This window comes from Zychaea mexicana (genome assembly GCF_025766255.1).
Source record: "Zychaea mexicana strain RSA 1403 chromosome Unknown BDB00scaffold_69, whole genome shotgun sequence".
Lineage (NCBI taxonomy): Eukaryota > Fungi > Mucoromycota > Mucoromycetes > Mucorales > Lichtheimiaceae > Zychaea > Zychaea mexicana.
In genome coordinates, this window is record NW_026516732.1 from 147,246 (window position 1) to 159,450 (window position 12,205).

Below are 12,205 nucleotides of genomic sequence, written 5' to 3' on the forward strand. Positions count from 1 at the left end.
GTTTTCACCGCTGTCTTTGTAATCACATCCATCCATCCATCCATTCACTAACTCTTCACTTGTTTGAGCTAGCACTGTAGCATCATTCTACCACTTCCTTAGACCACCTTTTGAACCTCCTGTACATCATTATTATGAACTACTTTGGAAATTTTGATCACTACTTTGAACCAAACGAGCTATCCTGTAAATTTGTCGAATAAACAATGACCTACGTTGTAATCGATATACACCACACCAACGTGTAGCATAAAATATCCCCCCTTCACCTCCATTTATATTATATACAAGTGTCAGAATGATAGTACATGATGTTGGATTTTAGAGAAAACCTTTTATTTAGCCGTGGCACAATTATAGTGTATCGCCTAGAAGTTCTGTACTTGTAACCGGCAAAATCTTCTTTTGGAATTTTCATAAAGCTATTGATACAAGTAATAAAATAGGCCCTTTCTTTACGCAAATTACTACTTCTCATGACTTTAATTACTGAATTTAAGTGGGTGCAACAAAAGCTATACAAATTGAGTTGAGCACGGGACATATACTCCAGCTTCTTTATCTGTCCTCTTGCCTTCATTTCAATCGTCGATCTGCCATTCTTGTGTTTTCAGCTTCTTTTTCTAGTTCCTGCGCCTCTTTTGGTGAAGCGTAGCGTTGTAAAGGTCCCGGCGTTCACGACACTGGCGGTTATGCCCAGTTTCTCGATAGGTGGGATACCGTCCTCGGCCAGTCCAGAGAAGCACCAGGCTGGTTTCCTTGTAAAATTCTTTAACTTGTTTGCCAGCTACAGTGAGGGTCACAGCGATAGCGGGGTCGTCACCCAACAGCAAATGTCTATTGAGGTTGAGGCCAGACCAACTGTTTTGGCTTTGCTGTAGGACTATGTCATGCTACAGAGGGAAGGATAAGAGCCAGCAAAATATCTAGATAACAAACAATCATTAAACACGTTAAAATTGTCAATATACCTGGCGCACGCGAGCCTCTCGCGTCATTGTCTCCTCAGACGCCTGCTTATTTGTTATGTGAAGCTTCTGTATAGAGTTTCGTGCGCGCAATTTTTGGCCTTCCAAGCTGTATTTGCAGCAGTAGACGCAACAGTAACCCATGGCTCATCATCAGTGATATCGTGTTCCTCGTCGTCCTCCATAAGCCTTTTCGCCTTTCGTCTTTGGTAAACTGCGTGGCGATGCTGCTTAAGGGCGCTGCTGTAGCTGGCCTGGATATCGGTGATTTGTTCGGCTTAGCCATTCAGCCTCGGTAGTCTTGGCCTTCTTTTGTGTTTCTGTGAGCTTTTTTTAGCTTTATAGATAACTGACTGTGATTGTTTTGCTTTATCCCGAAAATCAGTTCACCCAGCGAAGCATTCACGTACATTAACGTCCAGTTCGGCTGAAGACCTCACCAAAAATTTTAAGCCAAGTGGAATGAACTTACCCAGGCGGTTATACTGTCGAATGGACGGCAAGATGAAGAAAAATACGTCCATCATCTGGACAAGTACTTACTACAGTGTAAAGTGAGTCAAATTACGCAGTATCATCATTATTTAATGATGTGTTTAATGCTTACCATCATAAATTCAAGATCTACGATCAAAGACACTAGAGGCGTTGGGGCTCGAAGAAGCAAATTCTGGACCTCTTGTATCAATTGTTTTCCTTTGATACTTCGCTTAAAAAAAAGCATTTACAGATGTAACCAGCTCCGAGCGTAAATTGGGGATGGACGAATCCTGACAACAGATGAACCAGTATGTTATTAATATCATGGGTTCCTAATCAAACTTTCATTAGCAAAGAAATCGCGTTGCGTTGACATTGTAGGACCGCCTAATTCAATGCATCGCCATCACTGGAACCAGTTACCCTTTTGTTGTCATCCGTTTTGACAGGAACCCAAAAAAAAGTGGATTCCATGTATGAATCCTAGTATCTTAAATGCAAATCACTTTTGTTCGATAACGGAAACGACAGAAAATCATATTGCTCTTTTCATTATCCAATTAACGAACTTATATATGCACCTATTAGTGATGCTCATTTTGATGGAGATCAATGTCGTTTTGTTGTCAACTTGTCAGTTAAAATTGTCGGTCTAAATCTTATCAATGTCAAGTTGGGCTCTTGTGCAACTGTCAGCAATCGGGGTTTTAGGGGGGGGGTAACCAAGTACTAAAGCCATCATGATGCAGTGTCATCATCATATATTTCTCCAAGTCTACCCTCGTTGATGCGGACAACAACGACAATCGACGAGAATAAGAGGCAGTGACGATGTATCGTTCTATCAGCTAAAGAGAGGGGCGAGATCGGACTCATAGGTTACAGACATACATTTCACCAAATTTAAATGATTTTTTTTTATCGGACCGACGCCGCCGATCCCGCAAAACGCCTCCTGTGTAGTGCATACACTTTGTACCTATCCTGTTGACAGATCTTGTTGCACAACCTATACCCTTCTTTTTTCCCTTTTCCATCGAGATAAAAATGGATCACGATCCTCCTCCCCACTATTACCGTGAACGATGGCAACGTCAGCTCTCTCAATATCCTGATGTTTTACGGTAAAACTGGCCAAACTCTCTGTTCCTCGTCTTGTCTGTTTGTTTCGCAATCTCGTCATTAACTAATTCATAAAAACCTTTTTCTTTTCTTATTTTCGTTTGGTGATTCAACGGTCGTGGTGCATTCCATTTGCAACATTTAGTTGGAGGGGATCGGTAAAGCTCATTACTGCTACTGCAATCACTTCAGTTGAGCGACGTTTTAAAGTATAAAGTGACTTTATTAGGTCTGGCCTAGCATTCTTCCATTGATTGCATTGACTGGCCTTTACGCATATGCAGTGGCTTACGCGTATCTTTCACTTCAATATACCGGTGTCGCCTTGAGTAATTCTGTAGGCAAGTAGTAGCGCCCGTCTATACACACTGTTTTCAAGGAGGGCACCCTGTTGGGCGTGCCTCTCCTGAATGCAGATAAACCGAAAACATATTTTGTTGCTAACTGTAAAACACACAAATTCATTTTAAAAATAGTTCCTGCGTTGTCAGTCGTATTGGGTCTTCTCTTGGCATTTCGCGCCAACACCTCGTATGCTCGATACTATGAAGGCAGACAACTCTGGGAAACCCTAGTGAGCCGTACGCGTAACCTGGCACGCCTCATATGGACCTCCATTCCAGAGCGAACACAGAACGACCATTCGGAGAAAATGCGGTGCATGAAACTGCTATTGGCGTTTGCGGTTTCAACAAAGCACCACATTCGTAATGAATTGGGATGCGACTACTATGATCTGGACTCACTTCTTCCACCCAACTGGGTGCCTGCAGCTGCTGACGAGGCGTTTTTGGGCGAGCCGTTGTCACCGAGTAGTTATGGAGAAGAACAACGTCAAGTGACGAGTTTGGACAGCGCGGCTGTAGCTGCGGCCTTACAGACGCAAGCAGCCATGTTTTCGTCGGATGAGGATTTGCCTGACGTGGAAGACGCGACTGGGACAGTGGACATGTCCTTACCACTGGAGATCTTGTTCCGAATGGGCTTGTACGTGCAACAAGCCAAGAGCGTAGGCAGGATCGACGGTATCTTTTCAAACAGTATCATTGGGCATCTGAATCAGATGAATGATTGTTTGGCTGGCCTGGAGCGGATCGCGAATACCCCGATTCCCGTGTCTTACCGCATCCATCTGTAAGTTTAAAGAGGGTTTCTCGCGCTGGCTCAGGTTTATTAAAGTTTTTTGGAGCGGATTAGAAAACAATCGTTGGCATTGTACCTAGCAGCCGTTCCGTTTACACTGGTGGCTCAGTTGCGTTGGTGGATGGTGCCCACAGTGATCCTTGCGTCGTTTACGATGTACGGTATTGATGCCATCGGCGCTGAGATCGGTAAGCAGGCGGTCTTGATACTGTAGACAGGAAAGGAACAGAGAAAGAGAACTGAATTGGGCATGGCTTAAATAGAAAACCCTTTTGGATACAACCCGAATGATCTGCCGCTGAATCAGTTTTGCGATGGACTTCGGAAAGAGATTGAATTCATCGTCTATCACTTGCCGTGTGAAACAGAAGACACGCTCAAATAAACACAAATGACGTAGTGGTAGCTTCTCTTCTTTCTTGGAGAACTTTTCCAGTGGTATCATATTCCCAAGCTGTGTAGCACGACCACACGCTTGCTCCTATCCTCCCACGCCAGTTTCCTTTCTTTTTTTCCTTTTGGTGAGTTTAAAGTATGGTGACAGTTGAGATCACTATCACCACCACCATCATCATCATCACCAGAACCATGTCTGATGTGCCTAAACCTTTTAACGCGGATCTGTGCCGTCCCCTTTTCCCCAACCCAGCCCCCATGACACTCATCTTGCACTTGTTACCGAGAAACACAGCATGCACGTAAATGTAAACAAAAGTCAAAGAACGGGGGCTGTCCGTGGGGGTGATTCCGAGCTTATCGCTCGCATGTATGTACATTTTAGGGCAAGATTGGTTTTTTTTTCGTTTTGCAACCCAGTAAATTGGTCGGTCGGTTGCTTGGTTACTTGCTTGGTTACTGCCTTGTGGGGAAGCTTCTCTTTCACTTCTTATTGTTGCGTTTTCGTTGCACGCCTGATTTGTAAAGCTCGACGCCACGCTTTTGGTGTGTTCCTGGTTTATACACATTCCCACACCACACAAGACAAAACGGAAACCCATGTCAATCATCCCCGTCGAAACAGTAGCAGCGAGTCGACCAATGGAGAAAAAGAGAGAGCAAGGACACTAAAAGATTTGAGACAGGCCAAATAAGGTTGTGTGCGGATTTGCAAAAGACCATTGGTTCCTTCGGACGGGGCTACCTCCGCCGGATCCCGATGGTGGGACCCCTCTCTGGCTTTGTGTGTGGAGACAGAGACAGAGACTGAGAGAGAGAGAGAGAGAGACAGAGACAGAGACAGAGAGGGCACTCCTCAATACAGACAAAAGAAATTCCTCTGCTTTTTTCCTTCTTTCGTCCTTTAGCTTTCTTCTTTTTCTCACTTGTTTTTTCTTCTTCTTTCCGCTTTTTTTCTCTTTGCTCTTCTTTAAAACTACTTTTCCTCCACTCCCGCCCATTTTTTCCTATTGAAAAAAGGTTTACATGTGAGTAGCCCGCTCCATTCTGTTCGATTTGAACCCTCTAGACAACTACCATAGGCCCTCCAACAACATCAACAGCAACAATACCGCTTCTCTCATCATTGTATCATCCTAACAACTGGGGCCTTCTTTGTAGGGCAACCATGCCACCACCACCTAGTCCACCCAATCGGAACGTGCTGGTTGATCGCTGCTCTTCGCTGCGTGGGTGCGAGCCATGCAAGCGTAGAAAACGGGTCTGCAACGGACAGCGGCCGTGTGGCAACTGCCAAGAGACCAGCCAGGAATGCGTCTACAGCGTAGTGTCGGACTACTCACGGAGCGTTTTCACGACGAATAGCGCGCGCCGACTAAGTTCGGGCTCAGCCTGTGAGACCTGTCGCCGACGCAAGACAAAGTGCGATGGCGGTAACCCGTGTGCATACTGTGTCAATGCAGGCTTCGAGTGCAACAATAACTCGGAGCGCCGTAAACGGGCTCAAGCACATGCTGCCCAAGCCCAGGCTCAGGCTCAAGCGGCTGCCGCGGCGGCCCATGCTGCTGCTTCTTCTGCTTCTGCTGCACAAGGTGGAGGACCTGCAGCTGTGGCAGCAGCAGCAGCGGCAGCAGCAGCATCGTCACAGGGTCAAGACGGCGATCATCATGCCATGGATCGCATCGAGGACCGCCTTCGTCGTATCGAAAAGCTAATGACAGCATTTACCCCCAGCAGTCCCTTGAGCAGATCATCTTTCACCGCTGGCAGCGGCGAGCAGCAAACTGTGGGCACTGTAGCCTCACGCAAACTGTCATCACCCCATCCGCCACCTCCACCGTCGAGTGCTTCTGGCTCGTCAGTCAGACAGCATCGACATTCCGTCCAAGGCATCAGCGTCGCCAAGGAGCAGGCCGCCTTACGATCCATCCTCAGAGGTAAGACTCTTCTTCGGAAATATATTTCTTGTGTACAACACCAACCTGGAGACGTTTTCAGGTACAGCAGCCGTTACGGCAACGGAAGCAGCAGCAGCTGCAGCAGGCACAGCAGCATCGTCTCCACCGTCGTCCCCGCCACTCTCTCCTAGCAACAAGACATCCATCACGTCATCCATGCTCAACCTGTCCTTGTCGCCTTCCTCTTCGACCTCTTCGAATCAGTCCTCGAGTGAAGGATGTCTGTCGCCAAGCGGAGAATGGAAACAGTCAACGCCGATCCCGAGTTTGATGGGTACCGTATACATTGCTCCCGAACCTCCTTTTTGTGATCTGCCTTTTTTTCCAAGGAAGATTCTCATACGTACTCTTTCTCTATCGTAGATCAACTTTCGAGACGAACATTTGCCCCAGCAGCCATGGACTATATGCAGTTCCCGATCTATCCGCTTTCTTCCACGCCACCCAAGCCTACAGCCTCGCCCGATTATCCCCACCCTCATCACCAGCAGCACCAGCATCAACACAGAGAGTAGTGTGTCTTCGTACTACCATGTAACTATTCCAGACGGCTGCTGCGGACCCTCTTTTCTTTCATTTTCTTCTAATTGCCTTCTTCTCTACTATTATGTCCATAATATCGTTTTGTAAATTTTTGTTTTTCCTTTTTCTTTTTTGTATATCTTTTGACTCACCTGTATTTCAAACAAAAAATGACGCAGCACATGCTCTATGCTATAAAACGTGTCACCCACCACTCACACTATACAGACACAGACACACCTATCACAGAAACCACAATACAAAGCCTGTATCTTTTATGGCGGGAAGGGGGTGTGGGATCTGGCTATCTCACCTTCCGTTCGCTAACATGAACGAGTGACTGCGACTGACTCAGAAATTTACACTTTTTGACATTTTAACAAAAAAAAGAGAAGGGAGCCCAAAACCACCTTGGTGTTTTACACATACAACATGCTCGACATTAATCTTTTACTAGAAGACCGTGGTGGCAATCCTGAAATTATCAAGGAATCGCAACGGAGACGTGGTGGCTCCGTTGAAGTTGTCGACGAAATTATTGCCTTGTACAAAGAATGGGTCAAGAGTAAGTTGCTTTTCCCGTTCACCTTGAACTTGTTGATCCGCGAAACCATGCCCCGGTATAATACTTATCGTGCAGTGAATTAGCTCAATTTTTGAGCGATCAGAAAAACAAGGAAATCAATGCCGTGCAGAAGGAAATTGGCAAAAAGTTCAAAGCCAAGGAAGATGCCAGCGATTTGTTGAAACAAAAGGAAGAGTTGCAAAAGGCCAAAGAAAAGCTGATTGCCGAAGCCAAAGAAGGCGAGACGTCGTGGAAGGACAAGCTGGCAACGTTGGGCAACGTTGTGCACGCGTCGGTCCCGACATCCATGGACGAGGACAACAATGAGGTGATTCGCACATACAACCACAACGACGTCGAACCTGTGAAACGCACGGATATCTTGTCGCATCACGAAGTGTTGGCCCGTTTGGATGGCTACGACCAGGACCGTGGTGCCAAAGTTGCTGGTCACCGTGGCTATTTCTTGACCGGCGTCGGTGTGGATCTGAACTTGGCCATGATCAACTATGGTCTGTCCTTCTTGGCCAGACGCGGCTACAAAAAGTTAATGACGCCCTTTTTCATGAACAAGGATATGATGGCCAAAACCGCCCAATTGAGCCAGTTTGACGAGGAATTGTACAAGGTCTCTGCCGATGGTGACGACAAGTACCTCATTGCTACCTCTGAACAGCCCATTTCTGCTTTCCACTCGAACGAATGGTTTGAAAAGCCCGCCGAGCAGTTGCCCATCAAATACGCAGGCTACTCGACCTGTTTCCGTAAAGAAGCTGGCGCTCACGGCAAGGATACCTGGGGCATCTTCCGTGTCCACCAGTTTGAAAAGATCGAGCAGTTTGTCCTGACCGACCCTGAAAAGTCCTGGGAAATGTTCGATGACATGATCAGCCATTCCGAGGATTTCTTCCAGAGCCTGGGCTTGTCTTACCGTGTCGTCGCTATCGTCTCGGGCGCCTTGAACAATGCTGCTGCCAAAAAGTACGATCTGGAAGCCTGGTTCCCATTCCAGGGTGAATACAAGGAGTTGGTTTCGTGCTCCAACTGTACCGACTACCAGTCTCGCCGTCTCGAGATCCGTTGCGGTGTCAAGAAGATGTCTGACCGTGAAAAGAAGTATGTCCACTGCTTAAACTCGACTTTGTGCGCTACTGAACGTGCCATTTGCGGTCTGTTGGAAACCTGGCAGCGTGAGGATGGTTTGGAGGTCCCACCACCTTTGGTTCCTTACATGGATGGTCGTACCTTCATCCCATATGCCAAGGAACTCAATACCACTCCCAAAAAGGATGCCACCAAGGCTAAGAAGAAATAAATGAAATAAATAAAGTTCTGTATAGTTTGTTTTAATTTTTTATTAATGATATTAATTTCCCTACTTTTCAATGCGGGTCAACATCATGTACAACTGGTTGTGGATTTTGGAAAGTTCCTGTCACCGCATCAATTGCCACAAGTCAGCTATCGCATTTTTCAATATTTCCTCTCAAAGTGCCATGTACTTACATCGGCAACGACACCTTGACCAGGATGCTCATAACTAAACAAACCAAAGAAGTGTGTCAGGATCTTTACAAGGTAACAAACAAGCCCAAATATTTACGGATCATCTTGCCAGTTAGAGCACTGCGGTGACCGATCATCAACGATGCCTTCATTGTATTCTTGATCAATGCAGTTTAGCTTTTCTTGCAAGTTCCGGACGTCGTCCTCTGTATATTTATGCTGAGCAATCTCGTCGCTCTCTTTGGCAACAGCCATAATTTTATGATGGATTTGCTCTTTTTACGAAAGCGTAATATATAACAGTTAAATTCTTTATTTCACCTATGTACACAAGCGATAACGCCGTGTTTCTATCGTGTCTTCTTCAAGTATAGAAAACATATAAATACCAAGATCTTTGCGCATGTTTTCTGAGAATCAAATGGAACAAGGTAGAAAGGCATGCAAATATAAACAGTATTACTTTTTATATGATTGAATAGTTTGTTACAAGGGTATTATGGTATTGCATTGTTGCATCATAGATTAAATCAGTTTTAGTTTGAAACTTTTGTCGTGTACCATGGTTTGGCATTGCGCATTCGTGAGCCATAGATATGTACTGTGGGAATACAAACAACATAGAACACAAGGTTCATTAATGCTGCCAACGTGCTAGAGCAGAGCAAAGGAGCATACTTGGTCAGAATTGTTGTTGCTATCATCACCCGTATCAGGAAAGGGTATACAACTTACTATGACCAGTTATCGCCCAGACCAGCTCGAATCTGCACTGACAATATTGAAAACAGCATGGCAAGTAAATTACGAGTAAAATTACTAACAGACACCACTATGATAGTGTTAGATTCAGCTTTCATTCAGTATATGCACACAGCAAGCGGAATTTACCTGATGCAGACACTTGAAGGTAGGATTCGACCAAATAGGTTGTCCCCGTTGTGATGGTATACATGGATCCCAGGGTAGTTAACATGTATCCGACCAAAGGAGTGAACCAATGCAGATGCGCATGGATGAACCAGCCATACATGAACAGGCCAGCAATCAAAAAGGGGATACCAAAGTACAATGGCACCAATCGACCTTCTGTTGACATCTTATTATGCTTGAGTTGATACGCATAAACTCGATCTGACACAAGACCGGCAATCACACTCCCGCTACAATTGCCCACACCACCAGCCAAATACAACAGGCCAATCGTTCCAGTGTCGAATCCATACACGTCGGAATACGTTGATGGTAGGATGGTGACAAGATAGTAGAACCAACCAAATGCAGTGCTGATTGGCAAACAGACCAGTAGGACCTCCGGTCGCAGTAGTAAGCGAAGGCTGATGAACTATAAACCTCACATGCGAATGATTAGCTTTTTTCAAACATATTAAAAAGTGCCCAATAGTTATATATAAACTTACGGGGTTGAATTTAAGATTCTTGAGTCGACTTTTAGGTTTTTCTTCGTGAGGTCGATAAAGCGTTTCGCGCAGGAATACAATATTTGCGATAAAGATGACGCCACCCAAGATAGTGCAGATATAGAAAATCCAGCGCCAACCGAGGTATTGTGCGACATAGCCACCAATAAGTGGCGAGAATGCAGGTCCGATAATGGTGCTACACACACGAATAAAAAAGAGAAAAGCAAATCAATTGTCTTGTTGCTTCTGGCTGCTTTGCATGCTCAATAAATGGATCAAGTGGGGGGATTACCCTAGCATGAATATGCTCATTGCACGGCCCCGTTCAGCGGGTCTAAACAGATCAGCAACACTGCCGCCACCAACGGCCATACCTGTCAAGATAAGATAGTAATTTTTCTTCAGTGGATCAGGTGAATTAAGCAGCGAGAAATGGTCGATCAACAGATCCAACAAGAAGCTTATTTTACCAGCTGAAGACGCAATGCCTTGCAGTATTCGGAATACAAAGAACAAAGGTAGACTATCAGCAATACCACAGATGATTGTAAATAGGGTATAAAATCCCATGGATGATATGTAAACCCATCTAAAAGTGTTATCGTATATTTCAAGTTAGCTTTCGTATCGTTCGTCATTGCTCCAAAGTTATCTGATCATACCTTCGACCTATACGCTCACTAAACGGTGCCCAGAATAATGGCTAACAAAGGAAAACCAGAAACAATCAGACATGCGGTAAAACTTTTCTAGCCGGTTCTGAACTTACCGCCACACCAATCGCCAAGACAAACAGGGCGATTGTGGCGTTGATCACCTAATGTATCTTTCAGTGTCTCCCCAATCCTTTGATTTTCTCCTTTGCCTCGTATAGCATACCGTCAAGTCCGTGTCAAAGTGAATGCGAAGATCATTGGTCGCTGGCATCTGTGAAAACCATTGAATGAGGAAATCAGTCATTTCACTTCATTTTTATTGCTGTACGGTCTTTTAAGGAACACTGGTTACATACGTAGACGGCAGAAGAAAAGTACCCTGTAAATGCATTAAAAAAGACAACGATAAAATTGATCCATTTTTTCGTATTTGACCAGTTCTACAAAACAAGTGTTATTACTAACTCTATTCAAGGATGTGCAGCAGTAGACGGTACCTTGGGATTGGCCGGATCAGTATCCAAGTCGTCTATTTGCGTACTGCTGCAGTTTGATTTATTCTCCACATCCACAACTTCTTGTATATCCTCTGGATCTTCATCATGCGCTGCCATGTTTTGAATGCTATGAATGGATGATATGTAGTAGTATTACTGATAGTGATGATTAAGGAATAAAAATAATAATGTGGAAAAAAAAAGGGAGAAATAAACTGAAACAGGTTAAATTGGAGCTTCTTTGGCGCGGAGTCACGTCTCCGAACCGTCATTTCGCAAGCGACTGGCAACATTGCATGTATAATTCAATTGTGTAACCCGGAACAAGTGCACTTTTTGTTGCTGCGGCAAGTGCTCTTTTCTCTTTTGTTCTGTATACAGTTCCAGAAATGCTTACCATGTAAAAAAAAACTAGCTAGTTGCGATGTGAAGCGAGGCTGTGTTCTCTATTATATATCAGTTTGGTTGCCCTCCCTGAGTGTATTTTCAAGTGCTGCAAAAGTGACCAAGTTGGTCTTTTCGCGCTAAATGCTCAGTCTATAAAGTTTACCCGGACAACAAGCAAGCATCTTGATACAGAATGGTCTCATTGGCTGTTTGTTTACCTGGTAAAGGTATCTCTCTCAATATGCAGCGCCACATACATTTTTAATATGACTGTTTACATGGCAATTGACGCGTTGATCAAGATATAGCCTTCAAAAAGATCTAAATACACAGTATAAAAGAGCCATTGCAAGCGGAATAAGAAAATTGACGTGATCGCGCAATATCACATATACTTTCATCATCAGGGCATCATTACTATCCAAAGATATAGGTCATATGCAATTTAGGACGTTGTTGCCATATATTTATGAGAGATATAGATATAGCGACCAGCATACATTGATAATACGAAACCAGAGGATGCTCCTTCGTGACCTTAAGACAAAAACACAGGGCTCGTATAGCAAACTTGAGCTTGA

General features: G+C 44.7%; 5 protein-coding genes across 5 annotated transcripts; 3 read left to right on the plus strand and 2 right to left on the minus strand.

Annotated features, from left to right (window-relative positions):
- The first annotated feature begins 2,346 nt into the window (after positions 1-2,346).
- On the plus strand, positions 2,347-4,438 carry BDB00DRAFT_837174 (Bestrophin, RFP-TM, chloride channel-domain-containing protein). Its single transcript, XM_053124535.1, has 7 exons — positions 2,347-2,572; positions 2,716-2,728; positions 2,800-2,911; positions 3,047-3,704; positions 3,768-3,901; positions 3,977-4,234; positions 4,363-4,438. The coding sequence occupies exons 1-6, from the start codon at positions 2,496-2,498 to the stop codon at positions 4,096-4,098; spliced, it is 1,116 nt and encodes a 371-aa protein (XP_052976855.1). The 5' UTR covers positions 2,347-2,495; the 3' UTR covers positions 4,099-4,234; positions 4,363-4,438.
- An 839-nt stretch (positions 4,439-5,277) lies between these two features.
- Positions 5,278-6,582, plus strand: BDB00DRAFT_768524 (uncharacterized protein; the record flags this gene model as incomplete). Its single annotated transcript, XM_053119744.1, has 5 exons — positions 5,278-5,602; positions 5,744-5,845; positions 5,909-6,046; positions 6,162-6,332; positions 6,431-6,582. 5 exons carry the CDS (start codon positions 5,278-5,280, stop codon positions 6,580-6,582), a joined length of 888 nt encoding a protein of 295 aa, XP_052976856.1.
- Positions 6,583-6,654: 72 nt separating this feature from the next.
- BDB00DRAFT_538660 (seryl-tRNA synthetase) lies at positions 6,655-8,545 on the plus strand. Its single transcript, XM_053117783.1, has 2 exons — positions 6,655-7,154; positions 7,238-8,545. The coding sequence occupies exons 1-2, from the start codon at positions 7,022-7,024 to the stop codon at positions 8,467-8,469; spliced, it is 1,365 nt and encodes a 454-aa protein (XP_052976857.1). The 5' UTR covers positions 6,655-7,021; the 3' UTR covers positions 8,470-8,545.
- BDB00DRAFT_875189 (uncharacterized protein) lies at positions 8,530-8,915 on the minus strand (the record flags this gene model as incomplete). Its single annotated transcript, XM_053127315.1, has 3 exons — positions 8,530-8,586; positions 8,661-8,694; positions 8,758-8,915. 3 exons carry the CDS (start codon positions 8,913-8,915, stop codon positions 8,530-8,532), a joined length of 249 nt encoding a protein of 82 aa, XP_052976858.1.
- Positions 8,916-9,516: 601 nt separating this feature from the next.
- On the minus strand, positions 9,517-11,011 carry BDB00DRAFT_884123 (major facilitator superfamily domain-containing protein; the record flags this gene model as incomplete). Its single annotated transcript, XM_053128301.1, has 7 exons — positions 9,517-10,005; positions 10,082-10,280; positions 10,377-10,458; positions 10,555-10,673; positions 10,747-10,787; positions 10,854-10,901; positions 10,964-11,011. The coding sequence occupies 7 exons, from the start codon at positions 11,009-11,011 to the stop codon at positions 9,517-9,519; spliced, it is 1,026 nt and encodes a 341-aa protein (XP_052976859.1).
- Positions 11,012-12,205: the final 1,194 nt, after the last annotated feature.

What these genes read in the sequence shown, in the direction of transcription:
- BDB00DRAFT_837174 (XM_053124535.1), top strand. Translation starts at nt 2,496, where the DNA reads ATGGATCACGATCCTCCTCCCCACTATTACCGTGAACGATGGCAACGT. An exon ending in GTGTCTTACCGCATCCATCT is followed by an intron (nt 3,705 to 3,767) that starts GTAAGTTTAAAG and finishes GGAGCGGATTAG; the next exon opens with AAAACAATCGTTGGCATTGT. An exon ending in TGCCATCGGCGCTGAGATCG is followed by an intron (nt 3,902 to 3,976) that starts GTAAGCAGGCGG and finishes TGGCTTAAATAG; the next exon opens with AAAACCCTTTTGGATACAAC.
- BDB00DRAFT_538660 (XM_053117783.1), top strand. Translation starts at nt 7,022, where the DNA reads ATGCTCGACATTAATCTTTTACTAGAAGACCGTGGTGGCAATCCTGAA. An exon ending in GTACAAAGAATGGGTCAAGA is followed by an intron (nt 7,155 to 7,237) that starts GTAAGTTGCTTT and finishes GCAGTGAATTAG; the next exon opens with CTCAATTTTTGAGCGATCAG.